Source organism: Musa acuminata, chromosome BXJ3-9 (genome assembly GCF_036884655.1).
Source record: "Musa acuminata AAA Group cultivar baxijiao chromosome BXJ3-9, Cavendish_Baxijiao_AAA, whole genome shotgun sequence".
NCBI lineage: Eukaryota > Viridiplantae > Streptophyta > Magnoliopsida > Zingiberales > Musaceae > Musa > Musa acuminata.
The window spans coordinates 47,143,710-47,167,090 of NC_088357.1; the positions used below are offsets into that span (position 1 = coordinate 47,143,710).

At 36.6% G+C, this 23,381-nt stretch overlaps 2 protein-coding genes and 1 long non-coding RNA gene across 3 annotated transcripts; 2 read left to right on the forward strand and 1 right to left on the reverse strand.

The window, feature by feature from the left end:
- The first annotated feature begins 1,770 nt into the window (after nucleotides 1-1,770).
- Nucleotides 1,771-2,895, forward strand: LOC135649424 (uncharacterized). The gene is made up of 3 exons (XR_010501262.1): nucleotides 1,771-2,105; nucleotides 2,173-2,361; nucleotides 2,532-2,895. It is a non-coding gene; the product is annotated as an uncharacterized LOC135649424 (long non-coding RNA).
- Nucleotides 2,896-3,880: 985 nt separating this feature from the next.
- On the forward strand, nucleotides 3,881-8,736 carry LOC103999221 (IRK-interacting protein). Its single transcript, XM_009420899.3, has 2 exons — nucleotides 3,881-4,506; nucleotides 7,012-8,736. Exons 1-2 carry the CDS (start codon nucleotides 4,282-4,284, stop codon nucleotides 8,533-8,535), a joined length of 1,749 nt encoding a protein of 582 aa, XP_009419174.2. The 5' UTR covers nucleotides 3,881-4,281; the 3' UTR covers nucleotides 8,536-8,736.
- A 1,556-nt stretch (nucleotides 8,737-10,292) lies between these two features.
- On the reverse strand, nucleotides 10,293-23,345 carry LOC103999222 (uncharacterized). The gene is made up of 18 exons (XM_009420900.3): nucleotides 23,135-23,345; nucleotides 22,907-23,003; nucleotides 22,698-22,751; nucleotides 22,552-22,604; nucleotides 21,488-21,521; nucleotides 20,681-20,771; nucleotides 19,547-19,638; nucleotides 17,596-17,670; nucleotides 17,156-17,250; nucleotides 15,958-16,087; nucleotides 14,925-15,014; nucleotides 13,492-13,557; nucleotides 12,470-12,561; nucleotides 12,126-12,191; nucleotides 11,954-12,017; nucleotides 11,477-11,565; nucleotides 11,121-11,247; nucleotides 10,293-10,834 (listed from the first exon to the last, which is right to left on the reverse strand). Exons 1-18 carry the CDS (start codon nucleotides 23,191-23,193, stop codon nucleotides 10,769-10,771), a joined length of 1,440 nt encoding a protein of 479 aa, XP_009419175.3. The 5' UTR covers nucleotides 23,194-23,345; the 3' UTR covers nucleotides 10,293-10,768.
- Between the last annotated feature and the right edge of the window lie 36 nt (nucleotides 23,346-23,381).

The window sequence follows — 23,381 nt, forward strand, 5'->3', positions numbered from 1 at the left end:
ATTGCTGTCTTTATTCTTTCTTACTGGTGGCTGGCTTTCACTGGAATTGATTCTCCATACTTGTTAGACATCTGTAAACAGTTAAGATTCTGAGAGCTAAGTAAGTTCTTTACAGAGAACTTTTAGGCCCCCACGGTGGAGAATCAATAATGACTCCAAACTACAAATAATGCTTCACTGGTGAACTGATGATGCAAAGCTGATCTCCGACATACGAAAGAAAAGAAAAGAGGTGAGGAACAGATGAAAAAGATGTGAGAGTTTGGGAACAGCATTCTCAGACTTCTCTGAGCACCAAAAAACAGTAAATTGATGTTGAAATAACGATTCCGAGAATGTTGTGAGTACAAACCAATAATTGGCAGTAATGTTCAAACATTTGGGACACCTACACTTGAATTTATAGCTGCAGCTGGAATGATTATAGTTTTTGTAAGCATCATCCTATCAGAGTAAAAGATTACAGGTTATGTATCCTGGAAATGAACCAAATACTATAGCTGGGAGAGCATAGCAAAGGGCCTACATGAATCCATATTGCTTTCCTGAACAAAAGCCCATTCTATTTGTTGGTATTGCACAAGAGCAACAGGACTGGGATGTGGAGATGAGTGCCATAGAGGACACTGCTGTTGACGCAATTGAGCAGTACATGTTAATCTCAAAATGATGCAGGAGTACATGAATGACCAGTAATTCTATGATTAAGCTATGTCATATGTGAATCAGAGTCATTCCTGTTCAAGTACTCCTAAAACTTCAAAAGAAAATAATGATTTAGAAATGCTTTCCTTCATTTTATGTTCAGTAAAAATGTTCAACAGAAACTGGAGAATCTTTTATATATATATATAGATGCATTCTTTTCTCTCTCTCTTTTTTATTGTTAATTCCAAGGCATTCATTGCAATCTTTTAAATGATGCTCTTTCTTCTGTTCTTGGTGTAAGGGGAGTAAGCTTTTGATTTCAATTTGGCATGGATCTCTGAACAAGGTACCAGTGCCTCAGTGCAAAGGGAGATCAGAAAAGAATGACCTTGTTAGAGGAGAGATGTCTGGGGTTCTCTGCAACATGTTGACCTTGTTTGGCTAGTGCTTGGCACCTTGTGAGACGCCCATTTGTTTCTGCTGTGGAGGGGATTAGATATCCTGCTGTTGGTAATAAACTGAGCTTATACAGAGCTAGAAAGGTCCCCATTGGGTTGTGACCAGAGAAGTGCTCCAAGGACTCAAACAAGGGCTACTGACAAGGAACCTCATCACCTGTGTAGAGCAAGAACAGGGTGGAGTTTGGTGAGTGAAGTCTCAAACTCATCTACCTCATGCCAAACGAACAGCTGTCCATTTGGATGGTCACCAACACCTCTTGTCATTTCTCTCTAACAGCTCTTCTGCTCCAAAATGTGGGAGAAAAGAGCTTTTGACTTTGATCCTTTGTCTCTGAAGAAACAGGGGATGGGGGAGAGCAGAACTTCATCTGTTCCTCAGTATCAAAATAGTGCCTGAGAAAACATTTGACTGTAGGAATTTTTTATGGTCTATACCTGCTGTCTGATCCATAAATTTCCACTCAGTGAAAGGATGATGATATGCCTGATAAGAATGCAGGTTGAGAATGCTGGAGGACCTATGAATCATATTATACTTTATCAAGATGACAAGCCTTAGAAAACTGATCTTTACCAAAACCCTTATGGCTTGCAATACATTCTAAGTAGGGGAGACAATGATGATTAGTTGGCTGGCTAGGTGGAATACAGATGTCTCAGTAGAAGTCAATGCACTCTCAACCAAACTTGCATGTGTTCTGATGGTACCTAATCTTCATGTTTGTATATCCATCATTTATTCATGGAAATGCAAAGATGAAGCATGAGGAGAGCTGATGCTAGTTATCTTCAAAAGATGGAAGGGAACTAATTAGAGACTCTGGATTCTGCATAAGTTGGCATCTCACTGTCCTTTTTGATTGGTTGGAGCCACAAGAAACCTCAACCAAGAAAAATGGAAGTGGGTTGGAAGCATCAAACTCCTCCACTGCACTCTTCTCCAGTTCTTCATACCCTTCACATCTCATGTCAACAGGGCAATACAGAAACCACCAAGTAAGTATTATAAATGCACACTATACTTCTCAATTCTCCTTTAATAGATATTCCAATCTTGGAACAGTAAAAGTGCTATCTGGGCAATGTGACAAGGGGACCAGTGCAAAAGCTTTTGTTGGGGAGCTATTGGATCCATTTCTCCTTCCTTCCCCTTCTTCTTCAGCCTCTCTGTCCTTTTGCCTTTGGGATGTGCTTTCAGTGGTCTTAATAATTCTCTGTGCCAATGGCCCCTACCATGCACCAGAAGCATGAGGTAAAAGTAGCTCAGACAACAACACACTGATAGCTTTGAGATTTTGATAGTGAGAACATGTCAAATACTAGTAAGCATGAAAAGAAAAATAATTCCATATAATCTGCTTCTCAAATCATTGTTTTTCTCTTTCTTAACCAGCCTACAATTTCTCTGATGTGTTTGCATAGGGTCTTTCTTTTTGTTCATGTCAAGAGAAAGCATGAAGCAAAAGAATTCATTGCAGCTCTCGAGAGAGGCCTGCAGCTGCAAGCGTGACTGCTGCTTCTGAAGCATGCGTAGGGCATTCTGACAAGAAGCAAATGATGTGTTTGTCGTTTCAACACACCCTAAATACCACATAATCTTTGGTTTGGTTGTAAGATTCTTCCATCATGACATGAAATAATCATGTCATATGTAAAGTTACTCTCTTTGTTCAATAAGCCATGTTGCTACACTCTCTTCGAACAAAATCTAGAGAATAGATAGGTATGCTTCTGCTATGATGATAGCCTCTCTAGATTCCTGAGTTGATACATGACATGTTCAGATTCGAGGACTTTAAAGAAGACACACCTCAAGATCTTGTTTTCTTCTATAAGCACATCAATGTTTTACCACCCTGTCTTCCACGGATGTGGTGCCTGCAACCACAGCCATCTGTGTTGGTTCACGCAAAAAATACCGATAGTACATCCAAGGAGAGCTACTCTGTTCTTTCTTGCAGCTAGTTTTAGGATCTTGGCTTTTCTTGCTGGGAAGTATCTGCTACTTCTATGGAGAGCAAAAAGAAAACATGTCCCACATATTTTACCAACAACTCTGATGAGTGCATTTCCTCAAACAAGCAAGAGAGAGAAGAGAGAAAGCAGATGGGTGAATTATGAGCATTAGGTGACAAAATTGGCCTTAATTTGTCATACTATACTGAGCTGGAGAATATGCAGAGGGCAAATCTTAATTTAGGGACCAAGCTTGGCTGGCTGACAATGAAATCTTTACCCTCTGCAACACAGAATTAAAGCCGCATATCTTCATACAAATCCAAGAAAGATTTAAGAGAAGAATGGAGCATCTACTAATGATGTTGTAGCCCACTGCTTGCATTATTTGTCCTAATCTATCATCTCCTCCAAATGCATTGATACTCATTGTCTTCATTTTCTTCTCCAAGTGTGTACTTAATGCAACCGCCCATACAGTTAGATTAACTAACAAGAGAACATCTATCAGCCACTTCTTGTCTTGAAGACACCAAATATCTTTCCTTCTTCTCTGTACCTTCTAATAAGTTAGAGAAGGACTGTGGAGGAATTGTTGTCAATGACTGACACATCTTCTAATGATGGACCAAAGTGTCTAAATTTTGCTGTAGTTGTCCATAAGATCATGTCAACTAAATCTAAATCTAGTCTTTGTCACCTCTGTGAGCTTGAAAAATCAGAACAAAAATTTCTTGGCCATCAAAACCACCAAACCTTGCATTGAGGGAGTTGATGTGATGTGACTATAAGGTCGATGAAGTTTGTGTTCCGTTCATCTTCAACCTCAAAATCTGGGTCAGGGAAGAAAGGAAAAGGCTTCGGGAACAATAAAGGTCAATGGCTGTAAGATGTCATCAGAGCTCTTTTTTATGGCGAGTGGGCATGCTGTCCTCAGTGGTCGTTCATTCCACTGAGCACTAAAGAAAAGCAAGGAGACACCTTTCTTCTTCCATACTGCTCCTATATAAAGCCGGCCTCAACCCATTTCTTGGATGTTTGTATGCTTTTTTACCCTACTCTTGGATTTGCCTTTTCCCCCCTCTGTCTTGTTCTTCCCTTCCTCCCAAGGAATTGTCTTTGGACATGATCACCTCACCGCGGCTTCTGTTACTACCTTCAACCCTTGCTTCTTTTGAGCTCCACCCTACCCATGCCCTGAGAGATCTTGAGCTCCATGGAATCGTCTAGTGGTGGTGGTGGTGCTGATGGGATCCACAGGCAGGACATCCAGGCGGCCATTGTGAAGGCGGCAGAGCTGAGGGCGCTCCACGCGGCGCTGCTCCACGGGAGTACCGGCGGCAGTCCCGCGGTGGTGAGGTTGCCCGCCGGCGCTTCCCCTTCCTTTTCCCGCGGCGCCAATCAGCTCGCGGTACCTGAAGATTATCCTGTCTTCACGCCGGTGAGTTCTTGCTGCTCTTTTGACTCAGCTTTTGCGCCCCTTCCTTGTGAAGTGTTGGATTTTCTGTCGAGTCTATTGCTCTCCAATGCGAAAGGTGGCATCTTGGTGGGGATCTTCATATAATACCTCTCCTTAAGTATCCTTTCTTCTGTCTGATCGACTGGGGGCACATCATGGCATCTCTCGGACAGATTCTTGCTGATGTCTTTCTTTGTTGAAGGGGATATATGATGTTGAGCTGCTACTGATCCTTCTAGCTAAGTTTTCTTGATCTCATGGAGTGTTTTGCTCACTCTTGGGATTTCAAGCACTTAGTGTTCTGCTAGATTCGAGGGTTTCAGTATGTTTTTTAGTGTTGTCCCAATCAGGTTTGATCAGTTTTTACGATCATTATATTGTCTTTCTGTCCGAATTTTGCGAGTTATAGGTGATAGGATATCTTGATTTCTTTATTTGGAGCCTTTTTTATGTGATGATGTATAACTGAAGCATCTTAAGAGTGCCATTGTGCCTTCAGCGTTGGCTAGACAAATTTTAGAAGCTTTTGGTGTATGGCCGCGAAGTTGGAAACAAAATTAGCTTACATTAGGTTGAGAGTTTGAAACCTAAGAGTTCACCGAAAAATTAAGTTACTTTAGGCTAAGGGTTCAAAACCTCATCCTGATAGATTTGATTTCTAACACCTAAAATAGTGATGTAGTGATGGTGCATCCGACTCACTTTGGTGTTGTGATAGTGTATCTGTCTCATTTAAGTTTAATCTAAGTTTGAAGCCTCGACATACAAATGTTATATGTAAAACATCATGGTAATCCGTCTCGGTTATCTCAAGTTTAGATTCGAAACCTTGTTCTATGAATTTTGATAAGGTGTTGACTAGCTTAGCTGATTGTCAGATCATTGTAAAGTCTTCGGTTCAAGTTCATCAGCCTTCATCACTTTCCGTCTGCGGAAAAAAGTTCACTGCAACAAAAGTAAAGCAAGAGTGAAGAAAGGTGACCATGTGGTCTGCATGGCTCAACAAGCTGGCAATATGATTATGTCTCATCTACTAAAAGGAGAACTGTAATTGAAAAACCGAAAGATAGCTGGCCAACTATTCTCCTAGATTGAACCTCCCTCTCTTTAATGTTTCTCATTCATGTGCCAAAATGAGCAATTAAAAGACCCATGTCGACCCAAGAGGAAGGACATATGTGGTTGACTTTCCATGGTTCTATACGCGCTTCACAAATTTTTCGGAAGTGTGAGAAGAAATACCACTACTATTTTCACTCTTTTGAAGGTATAACCTCAATGCCTTGCGATGTTATTTGGCTATTATTTTATGGTAGATTTAGGACCCTATTGCAGCAATCAAACTGAATCCGTTGTTTGAATAGGATAACTCAAAATTTTAATGTCCAGAATTTCATTGGTGGTTTTATTAGCCTTTTATGCATTTTCACTCTCAATTTTCATCCTTTTTCCCCTGGTCTCCTCGGAAATTGGCATATTTCAGTGCCTATGAACCTTTAAGACAAAAATGAACTTTACTAACCTTCTCAGCTCCAAGTTACTGAACATCATCTGTTTCCCAAAATACATTCATAAAAGTTGGGCTACTCTACCCAGTTTCTCTTCTTTTAAGCACTTTAGAAAGATCTTTGAGAGCATCGGAATTTCTCTTAAGCATCGTAGCTCTTTGATTCCTAGATCATCAAAATATATGACCATTTGACTTAACTTGCACATTTGAAAATATTGTTTATTAAACTCTGATTATTTGTCTTTGGTGTTATAGTAAACTAATACTGTCTCCTCTTCCACCCCCAAGAGAAACTAAGTAATTCAATGCATTGCCAACTTGGCTGTTCCTTTTGTCATACAAATTTCTTGGGCACTTGAAAGTTCAGAACTAAGAGTATTCTACCAATCGCTCACATCCAATAATTTGAACTGCTGTAGAAGGTAAAGTTTATTGTGACATGAATGTGAATCTTGAGGACCTCTGCCTATTAAATTCTGTGATGACCACATACATTCACTCGTCCATCTCAACCTATTTAACTCTCTTGTCCATCCATTTTACTTCCTACTTGATAAGGTTGCCTTTTGAGTTGGACTGACTAAATCAAGCAACATGACGTCTAAGCTTCCCCCAGTATCCACCCAAACACTGGAAATGCTGGTATTCATTATCTTTTATCTTGATTCTCTGTTGTAAATATATACTAGAATAGAATGAATGCCAAGGTGTAGAAAAGATATTAGTTAAGTATCTTTTTTTCTTATTTATGGGATTTTCTGCTAGAGTAAAATTGTGAAACATTTACTTCCAGTCACTTTCTGATCTATTTTCAGCACATGTTGCCTAGTTATTGGGTATATACTAATTGTTAGATAAATTTGGTATTGTCACTGGAACCATGCGTGTAGAATTTTGTTAAATGATATTTTATTTAGTCAGTTTCATTCTTTGGTTTGTAAAGTCAACTTTTTTTTTTTTTTTGAGAATTTCAACAGAGTTATGAAGAGGAACCGTTGCCTGGATACCACTATCTTTGTGCAGAGAACAGAAGCTTGTCACAAACTTGGAGTGCAATTGGTCTGGATGGAGAAGGAACAGATACTGAAACAGTTGTCTTTGATAGCAAAAGTGTGAATAAACTTTCCACGTCAAACAGTGAACCAAACATTTCATCTGTAATCGAGCACTTATCCAACAGAACCTCATGCACTAACCGCATGCCCATGTCGCAAGCCACTCTAGGAGCCGATATCCTCAAGTCCTCAAGTAGAAGAACAGGCTCAGGAGAATGTAGAACGGGCATTACAAATGAGGCACGCAAGCGGGAAACTGTTAACATGGAAGTGGATGCTGACCAGAAGAATCTCAAGAATGTTAAAAGCACAGTGGCACCATACAATCCGGATCAATCTGTAAAGATGCACACAAAACACAGAGGGCCAGTCCTTTCATGGTTATTTCCAAAATCAAAAAAGAAGCCCAAGCCAGAAATGTCACCAAAGACGATGGAATCAGAGGACATGTCCCAACTTCTTAAGGAATGGGGGGTTCTCTCGCTCGAGTCACTGAAGAAGGAGCTCCTCGAGGCCAATGAGAACAGGGATGCTGCCCTGGCGAAAGTTTCAGAGATGAGGTTGTCGTTGGGAGAGCTGCAACAGAAGCTAGTCAGTCTGGAAGCATATTGTGAAGAGCTGAAAACGGCCTTAAAGCAGGCTACACATACAAAGAGTTCCCAGAGTCTGGAGAGGTCTAATCTGTCAAAAAGAATGAAGTCCATCGGTGGCAACAAAGACAACTCGATGCCGGTCAGCCAAGAGGTAATGGTGGAGGGTTTCTTGCAGATAGTATCAGAAGCCAGGCTCTCCATCAAGCAGTTTTGCAAGATGATCATCCAGCAGACAGAAGAAACCAGCGACGATCTGTCCGAGAAACTAAATTTGCTTCTCCAACCACATCAGATGACATTAAGTAGCAAGTACTCAAAAGGAGTAATCTATCATTTAGAAGCCCTCATAAACCAATCTTTATATCAGGACTTTGAGAACTGTGCATTCCATAAGAATGGCTCTCCAAAGTTTCTAGATCCCTGGCAAGAGTGCCGAGAGAACTTCTCGTCATTTGTTGCGCTCCGGAATCTGAGCTGGAACGAGGTGTTGCAGAAGGGAACCAAGTACTATAGCGAAGATTTCAGCCGGTTTTGTGATAAAAAAATGAGCTGCCTTGTTTCCTTACTAAACTGGTCGAGGCCATGGCCTGAACAGCTCCTCCAGTGCTTCTTCATCGCTGCCAAGTGCATTTGGTTGCTCCATTTGCTGGCCTTTTCCTTCAGCCCACCCTTGATGATCTTGCGAGTCGAGGAAAATCGAGATTATGACCCCATCTACATGGAGGATATCCCCTTAGACAGACACAGAGCGCAAGCTCCTGCTCGAGTCAAGATCATGGTCATGCCGGGATTCTATGTGAAGGATAGGGTGCTGCGGTGCAGGGTTCTTTGCAGGCATAGTTCTGTGGCATGATCATTTGTTCCGTGGTGTTTCTTTTCTTCTGTTTGTAGCGACACATTTGCGCTCTCTGGAGTGACTGAAAGTGTAATTTTCATCTCCATACTGCTTGCTTTTATCTTTCTTTTGAAGTATAGGCGTGAGAAAAAGCTGTATATTTTTATCCCACTAACATGGAAAGGTCTCTGATGTCCCAATCAAGAGTGAGTTTGAGAAGGCTCTGACAGCATGAATTACTCTGTTCTTAGTACACTAAAAAAGGGCCAATCTAGCTGATGGTGTGAAGAGATCTGAGACTTCATCATGAAGAATGAGGTAGCCACTGGAGAGTGGACAACGGCAAGAATGCAACCAAATTAAGGATGTTTCCATGTACAGGACAATCAAGCAACATACGGATGTTGGGCATTGATCACTTATTCGCCCAGCTTGCTTTTTAGGCTGGGAATTGTTTTGCACTGAACAGCCTACTTTCTGCTGTGCTTTCTTGTAGGATGCTCAGTGCAGTGTTGTTTACGATCATTGGAATTGTGCATTTTTCCTGTTCTCTGCCAAAACAAATTTGGACTTCTCCCCAAAGAAAAGAAAAAGTCAAGGATAATAAATATATATATCCACATTAATTTATTTTGAAGCTTGCTTTCCACAATCCTATTCTTATTAGGAGTAATCTTCTTACTATTGATAATTCTTTTTAAAAATAATAAAATAATTATTTTATTATTTATAACCTCATTATTATCGGGCTTATCTTTTCTTATTTTTTTTTTTATTCCACCAACACCTTATTTCATCTCCTTGGGCGTCCACTAGCGAGTCGATGATGTCTAATGACATCACTCACATCGACACCCCCTTGATGCTCATCATAGGTGTAGTTAGAGGTAATGCTCATGCCCATGCTCGCTCAGATCATCACCTGTCGAAACTCTCTCGATGCTTGCTTGCCGTAGGAATAATCGACGGTGTCCATTGATATCGCTTGCACCGACACCCTCTTGACGCTCACCATAAGTGTAGTAAGAGATGATGCTCGTGCTCGCTCAAATCATGAGTCATTTTAGGAATATCAAAATTTTATTTACAGAAAATTATTTTAGGAATATAAAAAATTCTTAAAATGAGATTATAAATAGTAAGAAGTCGTGAATTAAAATCTCCTTTATTTTTACTTATGATGCTCTTCTATTATGTGAATGGGCAATTATGCCCTCGATCTTGTTAGTCCAACATCTCCGGTGTCATTGACGGGGAATTCCTAATGAGATCTTGCTCAAGATGACGATGGCACGTTCTTCATTCTTCTCTACCTAGCGAATCTTGATACATCAACCTGCTTGGATCCAAAGTTGGAGGACTTATAGGCCACCAAAGATCGGATCTTTATTGCTTGATGTAAGGGAATACTTGGAACTCCATCATGATGGATCATCGCTCTGGCGTACAAGTGCAAGTACTTAACTTGCCCAGAGGATTATAACGAACTGCATGGTGGCATCGTCAAAGGAAGAAGATTACATAGTCATAAGGTACTGGGCATCGTACTCGGCTACATCGTCATACTCATTATTCTTGGAGATGATGACAGGAGGATTAATTATAATATAAGAAACAATAAAAGATGATAACCGTTGATCTAAATAAGAGATTATGCATAGAGTATCGGATATCGAAATGAGATGAGATGATGATGATAACCGTTGAAGCAAAGAGATGGAAAGCAAAAAAAAATATAAACAACTTAATTAGTAAAGATTTTGATAATTTATCACAAGATCCTAATCTCGAATCTCGCCTTCATCACTTATCAATTAAATGAAATCAAAACCCCCATCTTAAAATGGTAACGCAAACAACAGTTTTTTTTAATGAACAAGCTTGATATAACAACCATTGGAGCATCTTGAAACCATGACAGAAAAGGCAGCATCAAATAAATAGATCGGATTGACAGTCGAGAAGGGTATCTTGCTGACCTGTATCTGCTTCCCAAAAGTTCCCGGCAGACATTGTTCTTGTAGCATAAATGAGTGGTTATTTGAGGCACAAAAATAGCTGCTGCTCACTTCAGTTTTCCTTGGCTTTCTCTGCTGGTCAGCCACTTTTCACCCGGTGTTTCACATCGGAAGTGAACAGAGATATGCAGATGTGTGTTTATAAACCAAGATCGGTGGCTATTGATAACTCATGGGCTTCATGTACATGTTCTCACTAGTCACTGATGATGATGCTGGCATGTTTATGGCCATCAGGTAGTAGAGTTTGTGCTCTGGAGCTCCTGAAGCCTTGGAGAGACCACCAGCAAAGAAGATTCCTGAAATCAAAACATTCATTCCATCATGAAGAGTGCATTCTACTCAGTTCATTGTGGCCATAAGTGTAATAGCAAAATTACACAACAAAGGTCTGCATGCAAATGATGCTGTAGAGAATGCATTTTGTTAATGTTGTAAATGAAGTATTACATTTTTACTGCTGATGCTAGTGAAAAACTGTAACTGACTTCATTTCAGCAAGCAAGTTAAAAATCTTGTCGGCAACAAGAAGTTTCATCTACGTTGCTTCTTTCATTAACTACTTTTCATGTCATGGAAACCAACCTTAGTCCCTGCAATTATTGTTTCATTGAGGGGATGGACAGCACAGACTAGTATGTTCTGTGACACAGGAACATACTGGTTTTTGACTGCTCCACGATATTCCTTATAAGTGTTCTGTGATTCCTCGCTGCCAAATAAATTTAAGAAATATATATGTAAAAAATATTGAAGCAAAATTGATGTTAAAATCATATAAATGAAAATGCATGTGGGAACAAGAACTGAGCTTGATCTCTGATCTATCATCTCAATAAGGTATATGCCAACCTTTTTGCAAGCAAAGAATTCTACATTGAGTTCCAGAGCCAGTCATATTTTTGGGACAAAAATAATAAGAAAGATATAATAGAACTCACTTGAAGTCTACATGACATGCTGAGCTTGTGCCTGGATAGAAGTCCAGAAGATACAACCCATTACCAGAAGAAGATCCAACTGCATATATCTGAAGACAGAATATCTCAGTTATTAAAGCATGATATAAACAGTAGTCTGACTTTTGACTATATCAAGGTAATATCGAATGGATAAAAAGCTAGGCTATCCAAAGAAGCAGTTTTCTTTTTTTTATTTTAGGAACAAGCTTTCAATCAAGCTCTTGCATTGTCAAAAATCTGAGCCATTCATACTGGACGATATATATTAATGCTTCAGAATAAAATATCATGTACACACAATCATATAGATTGTCCAGTGCTCAATCTTCCCGAATACATATAAGCATGGTGGGTGTATGGATGTACAATTGATCTGTGTTGTATGTATGAGCATGCACATATATGTATGGAGGATGAAACTAAATGTTTTGTCAAATGATAACAGGGAAGGCATACCGAGCACGTCGGAAGCCAAGAGGGTCTTCGCATGATTGAACTTGTCGATATGTCCATGCCATCCCTAATTGCATAACAGAAACATCAGAAGAAAATACAGAAGCTGGCAAAGAACATCGCAAAACGAAACCTCCTAAAAACATTCGGTATGTATGCAAGTGTCTCAACTTACAACCAAGCAGGCGGTGGACAATGCACATGTGTCACATTGAAGCTGCTGACATTCAAGACTCCAGACCTGCCACAAACCATGTTCAACCTCACATGCATTCACATCATAACAAGTATCAGGAACCTAACAAATATTGATGAAATAGTTTGCTATTCAGGAAAAAACACAAGGATTTGATGATATAAGGTAATCATGTGTAGATCACTGGAACTGGAGCATGCAAAGGTTTTATTCTTTGATATAGTTTATAAGTGAAAAATTGCAAAAATTTAGAACTATGAACTTCAAAAATTCTATGTTGTTCATTAAATAGCTTAATTAGACTAATGACCAACATAACCTACCAGCCATCATCCAGATGAAATGCTAACTGATGATAGCAAGATGGATCAAAGCTGATGGAGTGAATTTCCCTTGAGACGATGTTTGATTGTGCCTGAAAGTTGATAAAAATAATAAACAAATATGATACACAAACTATCCGACAAAAATAATAGAATCATAGACTTCTTGAAGGCAAGGATTCAATATGCAAGTCGGCACATGATGGAAACATGCACAAAACCACTAACCGGCTGTACATCAGCAAGTCAATGGTACAAGGGCATGTCAGTAAACCGAAAACCTTGCTTCATGGTACTAGACAAACTTAATACTGTTGAGAGGAGCCAATTTGAGATTACACCAGATGTCCATCTAATTTGATTCTTTAAGAGGAATGATCCTACAAAGGTTGAAGAAAATTCAAAGACTAACTGACAGTAGCCTTTATCTCCTATAAAATATGTCTCAGCCAAAATCATCAACTAGCTGCTAACTGACTATTAGTTGAAACTCAGGTGTTGGAGTATTATTCTACGAGAAGAAAATCAAGCCAACAAAAGACTCCCTACTTTCTCAGATATTATGAACAGAAACTGATGGAGCTTCCATTGGTAAAGTCCACTAAAAACAGGTATACTGACTACATCAATATCAAAAAGTAATCTCAGACATCGATTGATTCATCAATAGCAACTTACCCACACTATCAGAATATGACCACAAAATTTACATATGGATCCTCAAAACTAGATTCCTCAAGTAATTGGTCCATGGTGGATTGAAGGTCCATCCCCCATGGTACCTATGAAATCCAAAATCATAGCGTCGAACCCAATCATGTGGTCATATATGCACACTCATAGGTATGCATTCCATAAATAGCAAATTTTCACATACTAATGATAATATGTACTTTAACTTTCATAATATAATCATAATATCCGATCTTAAAATTGTCAGGACTGTTTGTTTATCAAAAAACAAAGGCAAGAAAAATGCTAAACAAAACAGAATCATGAGCAGAAATCATATTTTATAATACCTTTAAAGTTGTGATTCTCTCCAACATTGACGAAACCTTTAGAGATGCCAGGAGGGAGCAAGATGCCTAGAAATAGATTCACAAAGAGAACTTAAACTACATATACATTTACATATAAAGAAATTAAAAATTGACATATGCTCTAGAGACCTTCAAAAGGATTTCTACTGGACAAACAAAAGTAACTGTATGATTTTGTTCCTTGACATAACTGTTTTTGCCTGACAAAGTCTACCCTTTCAAAGGCTGTCAGGTCTAGGACTACAAACCTATAAACAACATCCATTTTCCAAGACATCCATAATCAAGATTCATAATCCATATCTAGAAGTCCATAATCTATAATATGTTTAATTGAAGATAATAAAGAAAAGTAAAGTAGATAGACCTTGAACCTAATTGAAAATTTCATCACACAAGAAAGCATCTTGATTAAAGATTATATAAAGATGGAAGCCTATCAATCATATCATTGAAGATAGATCTTTCCAAATCAAATCTAAAAAATCATCTTCTTAGAGGAAGGAAAGAATAAGTGATTGACTTGATTAGATTTGGCCTCGAACAAGTCACACTATTATGGGAAAATATACTTTCTTTAGTTCATTTTTTATCTTTAATTACAATTCATTTCACCCTTTTATAGATCCCAAGTATATGACATATGAAGAAAAAGTTAAGTAATCTAGAATATAAGCATCTTCTCATTCTGAAATCCACCATTGCCTATGCTGCTAACTTCTTTCTTAACCTGGATGAATGGAATTGTTAGTACATTGGCTGGTGAATATCTTACTAGCAACTGAAAAGTCCTTGAGACATAGTGAAGCTTTATTGAATATTATGAATATATGGAATAAGCTGTTGTTCCTACTTTATAACCGAAACTTAATTAATAGTTGGTTGTTTCTTTTCCTAGTTGCCAATCTAGATGCAGAGAGCTTCTTTCTCCTTATCTTTTTTTCTACTTATAGTAGTGACATATTCCTAAAAAACGACCTCTAAAACAGCCCAGCTGTCAGTCATCATGGGGAGGCTTGACAAGTTGCTTCAATGATTTTGGACAATTCTTACAACCACTGGGCGATCTACTCATTGAAGGGGTATGGATAAAAAAACTTGGATTATCTTAGCAATTGGTGCGGAATCATTTAGTCAGCACTGGCATCAGCCATACTTGATATCTGTAAATTACATGTCTAACTCTAAAATCAACTGATGTTGATCATAATTATTGATATTTTATTAGAAAACCATATATTATGTTTAGATTCATATGAGAACAGATTAAAACTATAATAGAAATGAGATAATATAAATCATTTTCATCCACGAAACGAAAGGTTACACATTCATTTAGATATACAAAATCAGAAAAAATCATAAGCACAGGAATTAAAAATCTAGCAAGAAATGATTCATGTGCATCTTACATCATTGTGACTTTGAAAAGCATATGATGGCCGTCCTCCACGAAGATCCCAAGCATAAATGATTCCTTGTTTACTTGCCCCAAATACAACCTAAGGATCAAATAAATAAATTTGATACTTAACAAAGTAGAAGATAGAAAGACAGATACATCTCAGATAATTAAAATATGATTGACACCCTTTGACTCGGACCCGGCCTGTGGAAGACTGAAACAAGGGGTACACACATTTTAGTGATGGGTTGATAAGAATTTAATGAATTCCAGCATCAAGGGACATTATTTGTCTAATACTATAGCCAGCTAAAATGCTCAAAAGTTAACAAATGGTTTAACTATTTAATTTTCTTTCTTAATATCTAGGGTTTTAGCATCTAATATACTAACAAGAAAAGTTAGATGCCATTCTTTTGATTGGATTTCTATTGTAAGGAAGAAAAAGATGTGACAATTTATTCCAGAAAATTCCCAACAAAAATACACTGGAGATGAGACGATTATTCCAGAAAGATCCCAATAAAAACTACACATCTCCTTCTCTATCAAATCTGTCATAACCACTATCTACACTCCACAAAATTGTGCACGAAAAATAAGAACTATGAGTAGATCCACGAACCTGTAGAAAGACATTATGATCCCTTCTGGGAAAAGATTGATTTCTCAGATGGAAATATGGATATCAAAGTTAACCTCAAGTTCCAACCACTAAGAAATTATAAGAAAATTGTGTCATTTGATTGTCTTAAAAGAATGCTTGTTACCAGGTTTATGTGTTTGTATGCAATGTTATGCTACCTTCAAATAGCAGTGATCAACAATAATAATTAAACAGGCTAACCTTTGAATTTTATCAAAGATCAGTAAAGTTGATACGGTGCGTGGTCATTTAACAAATCATGGCATAAACATGGCATAAAACTCGAAATACCCATCATCTAATTGCATACTCGAACATTAAAACATACTGAACAGAAAATTACATAAAATAGTATGATTTAGAGAAAAACAAGGCTAAATTTGTTATTACAAACCCGATCTTCCAAGTCCAATGCAATACTATTAAGTTGGCTATGTGAATTAGTCGTTAGCTCAAGACATGGAAAATTACTCAATCTCTTATCCCATATGTAAATAGCACCATCAAGACCAGAAGCAAGCAACCTACAAGAAGTAATTTGGCAGCCATCATAATTCATAAACAATAACAGGACACAATGGAAAGCATTAATTTTTATAATTCTACTGAAAGAACAATTCATTGTAGTACAAACACATAAATTCCATAGATTTCAATAAAAAATACTAGTGCAATTTAACGAGGATATTTCCAAAAGCTTCTAAAAGGTAGAGAAATTACTCTGAATGTTTGAAGAAAGTACATGTCTCCCCTTACCAAGGTGACCAAGATAGCATCCTGCAATTTCTCTTCATTCAACATAAATCCTCTTGTTCAATTCACTATATGATTAATTTGCATAAAATTAACTGGATTGTGTAAAAAATTAAGAAAGAAAACTAATTTAGGTAGAAAATTGTTGCTCAATAATATAAATATATTTCCTATATGCCATTAATAATGATGTATTACTATTCTGTATTACAATTCTATCATCTTAAAAAAAAAAGAATTCAGATAATAATACTATGCCATTAATAATGATATATTTCTTATTATTTCCCTCTCCAGTTGTTGAAAATAATAATACAGAATTCAAATAATACTAGCCATAAATTAAAAAACCAAACAACTAGAATTTGACATCTACTATAGAAATTTATATTCAATTTTTTCTACTTGTTTTAATCATTGGGTCTATGTTTATGGATCAGAATAAAAGCATATACATTTCACATCTATTACAGAGGGGTTTGAATTTGATATTGATTATAGAATAGCCCAGCCACCACTTAATATCTCTCTAAAAAATGATTGGTATTATGGAGGCTAGCAATCATATAAAAGATGAGATCCAAGTGATTTAACCAGGTTGATGATGGTTTAACCTGGTCATGTAACAATGAACCAAATGCAGCCCCTGGTAAGGCAACTGCACATCCTTTAAAAAGTTCAAAGCCCAGAATCAGGGCAAAATCATAAACAAGATGCAGAATGGAATAATGAATCCAGCATATTCTCCCCAAATTACAAGCCAAACGAAGTTCCAAACAAGCATTTAAAACCAAAGTAAACTTCAGTATGGTGTGTAATTTAGTACAAAGGTCACCAACCTTGACTTGTCAGCTGAAGCAAACATTATTTCAGACAACCCATTGTAGAGTTCACAAGTATGATGAGAAAACTTTGATTTGCCTTTCTCTAACACCTATTTTATTGGCAAAAAAAGGGATCATAATGAAAAAGCTAGACATATGCATTTAAATAAAATAGGTATATGTGAAGCTTTCATCATGACTGAACAGCTCCAAAGTCACTGAAAAAAATGACAGAAAATATGCAAAATAGGAAATGCCAAAGTAATTATATTTATAAGTTTTATATGTAATGGTTTAAAAGAGATTCAATGACATCAATCAAAAAGGTAAAGGTAAAGAATGCTCAAAGACTCGAGGATCTCAAAAGAGGCAGGTTGAAGTTTAGACCGGGATTAGTTAACGCATATTGAGCCATTATCTAAAGCAAAAACTAGTAAAAGATGCACAATGCTTACTTCAACAGGCTCAGACGAGATATAACCAATGTCAAAAAGCATGACTTTATCATGTTGTCTAGAAGCACAAGCTACCTGTGGAAGAAAAAATGGTTAACTTAGACTGAAGTAATGACCACTTAACTTACTGTCTATTGGTGATAACATATAAACATAATCAACTTCATGGCAAGGTAATATGCCAATATGCATCATAAAAACTAAACATAACAACAAATTCAGAAGAACATTCTGATCTAAATATGCTTAGACATAGTACACAAATTCACAAAAAAAAATGCATAAATACAAATGCATCAAATAGGCTTGACAAAGAAAAACAAGAAGCAACTAAACTATTTCATGTAAACTATATAGGATGTGAATATATATTAGACTAAAACCACATCACATGTTTGCACATGAAGATTTTAGCTTACTTTGTATCCAACTCAACAGGAAAGAATATATCAGTGAATGTACACCATGTATGAATTTCAAAATTTTCCACGTTTTCAGCACCTTATTTCAGAGGCTTTATTTTATTTTATTTCCAGAAAAATTGAAAAATAAGATATGAAGCTTGGTTCACTAACACTGTTTCATTGTTTACTTAGTGAAAAAAAGTTTATTGTTTATGGGTAGCAAAAGTTTGCTACTTCCAAAAATTTATGAAACAAAACTAGAACCCTGTTGCCATATAGACTTCAAATATTTAGTCTAGGATAATTTCGACTCACTTGCTAAAGGTTAAGAATTTAAGACCTCATCCAATAAGTTTTGGTGGTGGAGTATTAGATTGACTTACCGAAGGTTAAGGGCTCGAAACATTATCCAATAAATATTATATCTAAACTGTTGGAACTATACCCACTTACCAAATGTTGAGGGCTCAAAGGCTTGTCTGATAAATTTTGGTACTTAAAGGCTAAAGCCTTAGTTGACTGGCGGTGTACCAGATTGACTTTGAGGATTAGACCCCTCATCTAACAATGAAGATTTGCGCTAGCTTAGCTGGTAAATAAGCACCTGGGGTTGAATCTTGTTTATCACTGACTCTTTGCAAAAAAAAATTATGAGATAAAGAGATTAAACAATTTTAAATACATGGACAAGCTAGTATTTACCAGTCCTAATGCGAACGGAGACATAGACTACCACTTTCTGGTGGTTCAGTCTAGTTTAATTTTTTCTAAAGCCTAGTCTTAGGGTTTTGCATATAGACGTGGCTCCTAGACTCCCAACATTATAAGTGCACATGCTATAAGACCTCCCGGTACTCCTCTTCTCGTTGTTCTCCTCTCCTCCCCCCTCCCCTCTTCTCCTCCTTCCCTCGACTCTTCTTGGTACCACAGTACATCCTGACATACCATGTGAGTCTGGAGCAAACTCAATGGGTCGGTGTATGAAATTACAATCCCTGATAGGTACTACTCCCAAATGCACCATTTTCTGTAGCCAGTATATATATATATATATATATATATATATATATATATATATATATATATATATATATATATATATATATATATATATTTTATCCACTATATTGTACAGGAATGAAAGCCACAAGTAAAAAATCATCTACTAGTTGGAAATGCAAATGTTAGGTAACTTCAAATCAGCAAAAATCTTCAGTTACTTCGCTACTATAAGGAAAACACTAGCATTGGAAATAGTTGTAACTTGTAATTAAAAGGCACTTAAAAAAAGGACTACATCAACATCCTTCCACAAAACATGTGTTAGATCAGCAAAATCTTCCCTTGGTTGGCAATCATAAGGAAAACACTAGAATTAAAAATAGTTGTGACAAAAAGGCACTTCAAAAAAGATCTACGTCAACATCCTTATGCAAAACATATGTATTAGACAATTATTTAATTAAAACTGAAGGCACATATTACAAGATGCTTGTCATTTTCCAAGAACATGAAAAATTGTACTTGCATATCTAAATCATGCAAACCTCATCTTGATTAGTCGGATTCCAGCGAACAGAATCTAATGCCTTGGAGGTATAAATATGGAGCAAATCCTTTGTCTCATCCTCCAATGAACCTATGTAGAAAACAAGGAATTTAGGGTCAACCTCATGTACATCTACTTTTTTAGAGAGCTGTGACAAAAAGATAGTGATTTGCCATCAAAATTCTATCTTTTGAGCATGTGTAATTTATATATTTTAATGGAATAGGCAACTCTTTCCATTCTGAAGGGATATAGCATGGGAGATGAATAATATAAAAACAATTTTTCTATGGATTAAGAATCCATTGAATAAGATATCAGACTTCTTGGGAGATATGAATAAAAAAGGACAAATTACATTGTTAGTCCTCGAACTTTGAGGAAATATGAAGGCTTCCAGACTTAATTTCTCTTTCCAAGTGACTTCCTCTAAGGTTTATTTAATGTGTCAATCAAGTCCACCATTAACTTCAGTTCATTAGTCTTGACAGTAAGCTTACATGTCTATACAATAGGGTTAAACTTGCTAACTTGACATAATGTGAAGGAGAAAAATCTTTCTGATAAGCACAATAAAGCTCAAAAATCAAAATTTACAAATGACAAAAAACTTGACTTTTCAAGTAGTCATGTCAGACAACTTTTCTCGCCGTCATTAATGCTAGGTTAGTAACTCAAGTTTTACCATGGAGCAGACTCAGGTTTACATCAAGATTGATCAACAAAAGGTGACAGACTCGATAACTAATAATATTTTATAACACTCAATGGTAAAAATTGATGTTTAGTTACCCAATTGAGATATATCCCAAAGTTCAAGTACTAATGGTATTTAGTAAATTTAACATATGAACATGCACCTATTATGTAAGTCACATGCTTTGTAAATTCACTATGACAAAACTGTTTTAAGAGCTAGCACATAAATGTAAACCACAATACATGTTATGTAACAATATTTATTTGTTTTTGTTTCAAAATTAAAAAAATTATTTGATTTAAAATGATCCGCATCGGATGAACATAACATGTGTACCACTTAACATTTATAAATAATCTTGTAATGGAAGCACCTTATGCCAATATAGAACATCCAACAATTGATTATGTTCATCATGGGAAGGAAGCTTACTTGACTTTGGACCATATATTGTACAGTACAAGGTTTCAAAGTCATGCACTGTTAAGCATCCTGTTTTTGTTACTGATGCAAGATAAATTCCCTGTGTAATTCAAGCACAAGATACATAATTATTAATATTTCACCTCAAAGGACAGAATGAGGTTGGCATCATAAAAGAATGAGAAGGAGAGAAATCATTGAAAATAGGGAGAAGATAATAAATATTGCATATATATTGCCAGATCTGACAACAACATACAATAATTTGACATTGAAAATATTTAAGGTAAATAAACTAATACTATCAGTTTTTACTGATTTGCTCTACAATCATATATTAGATATTGGTTATACTGTGATTGATATTTTATAGAAATTGTTAAGAAAATTTATATTTTGGAATCTGATGATTGTAAGGTCAACCATTTGGCCCATTTTGTGGATATATGAAAGTGTTTAAAAAATTGATGAATATGTATGTATATGTGTGTGTCTGTCCAAGAGAAGTTTGATAATTTTTGGAACCAATACTTTGGCCTATTTTGTTTTCTATATTTTGTGCTAGTGACTCACTCCTTCCTTCTCTTTATTTTCTTTCTTTTCTTCTTTTCACTACTTGTACATATTCTATGTCCATTGAATTTACCAGACTCCTCATATTTGCCTTGATTTTGAGAAGAATGTCTGACAATTAATATTCCATGTATGATGTACCTATAGATAAGTTGCCAAGATGAATTGAATAAAACTGGTAAAACAAAAAATACAAGTAATTATCAGATCAGTTCATAAACTTAGGCAAATGTCAGTAGTAACCTTGGTGTCGAAGTCTAATCCAGAAGTCCCCTGCCTGTAAAAGCATTATGCACAAGTTAACAATCTATTGCATAGCAATATATCTTAATATCTTACAGGCTTATGTAAAGAGATACAAGTAATAGGCTTATGCACCATTCTTCACAAGAAAAGAAAACTTATACTGGTTTCAATTTTCGAAAGGCAGCTTCATAGGGAAAAAGAAAAACTGAAGAACGTATTTTAAAAGTTTGATGAACTTTTAACTAATATTTAAAAGCCTTGGGTACATAATATAAAAAAGTTCAAAGGCTTATCTTTATTTAGAAGCTATACAAAAAGTTCAAAGGCTCTTCTGATATTCATTTTTTCCTTTTGCAGGGAGGAAAGGTGGTGTTGCCTAAAGACTCATGCCAATCTTTATCGCTACTACCCACAAACTATTAAACTTGAGTTTCCTTACTCCTTAGTATACATCAGCCTGTTATACTTTACATTTAAACATGGGTTATGCACTTGTAGAAACTGTAACATTTGTACTCAAACAAGGACTTAACATGATATCTAGCCTACCTCCATATGACACTATATTGTTGGCTATGGCTTATTTTTCACATAGACAATTAAAAAAAAACTGCTTTTTAATTATCCATATCTTATTCAACTTTCTTGATCAGAGTGTAATGAGGAACAGTCATTTATCAGGACAAGTCTATAAAAAATTCCAAATAAAAAAATAAATACTTTAGGTTATTTACTAGTTGCCTTACATTGAGAAAATAGAATTTTCTATGTTGCGTACTGTGCATATGTCATCAATTGCATCGTTGAACAATACAGTCATCTAAAAGAGGATCTTTATCAGTTTTTTAAATTAGATAAGCATATGAAATAACATAACTAAGTTAGGGCAAAGGCATCACACTAAACATTTGCCGGCAAGCATCTGCATATTTCAAGAAATTTATATTCCAGAGAAGACCACTAATGACAGGAACACATGATACGAAACCATGAATTAGATTGTGCATTGAATCTATATAAAAATAAAATCTTGAAAAAGAAAGAAAAACAAAAGCATGGACCTTAAATAAGAAACCGGCATGTCCAGATTTGCAACGTTAGCCATCCGTGCCATCTGAGAAAGCATAATGCCACTAATTATAAGGCACAAGCCCCAAAAAGCTTGTCACTACTAGAAATAGCAGAACTACAGTGTCATCATCCTTACGCGCGTCGGACAGCCATCAGGTTCGGTTCTGTAATTATGTTCGAAAATCCTAACCTACTCAAGAAAATGAGACGTGTAAAGATCCAATAACGAACAATTAGATCCAACAAACACACAAATATAAAGAGAAATAAAAGGAATCAAAAGATGAATTCGAGCGGGAAGCGAAAAACAAAGGGATCCAACATAACCCAAGGGCTTCAAATTACCTCGGCAAGCGAATCAAGCAGAAGCTGAGAAGCTTGGCGCCGATAACAGAAAGGGACTCTTCCTTCGAGTTCGGCGATCATCCGCTTCCAGTGAGGCCTTGACGCGTGAAAATAAGCAAAATCCCCATGAAATCAACTCGGGTAGGGCACAATTAGATCAAGAATCAAGGGAGATCCCTACTAGAAAGCAGGAACCGTGGGGATTCGAGGAGGGGGGTGAGGGCGTACCTGAGAGGAGGCTTAGGGTTTTGTTGAGGTGAGTGAACGGGCTCGACGAACTTTTCCATGGAGGCGGCGAAGGGAGAAGACGGAGACCGGACGGCCGAGTTATGTTCCCCGCGCGGTCGGGTTTCCCGCGCAATTATTTTTGTAGGTTTATATTCCTTTTTTTTTTCCTCTTTTTTGTTTTCTTCACTTAAAATACTTACAATATTATTTTTATTTATTCTTCTTCCTTTGTGTAAATAGCATCCAA

Excerpts from the sequence above, each read along its gene's own strand:
- LOC103999221 (XM_009420899.3), top strand. The coding sequence starts at position 4,282 with ATGGAATCGTCTAGTGGTGGTGGTGGTGCTGATGGGATCCACAGGCAG. Across the intron at positions 4,507-7,011 it reads ATTATCCTGTCTTCACGCCG|AGTTATGAAGAGGAACCGTT; the intron begins GTGAGTTCTTGC and ends GAATTTCAACAG.
- LOC103999222 (XM_009420900.3), bottom strand. The coding sequence starts at position 23,193 with ATGGAAAAGTTCGTCGAGCCCGTTCACTCACCTCAACAAAACCCTAAG. Across the intron at positions 17,251-17,595 it reads TCTCGTCTGAGCCTGTTGAA|GTGTTAGAGAAAGGCAAATC; the intron begins GTAAGCATTGTG and ends CCAATAAAATAG. Across the intron at positions 11,566-11,953 it reads CTTGGCTTCCGACGTGCTCG|ATATATGCAGTTGGATCTTC; the intron begins GTATGCCTTCCC and ends TTCTGTCTTCAG.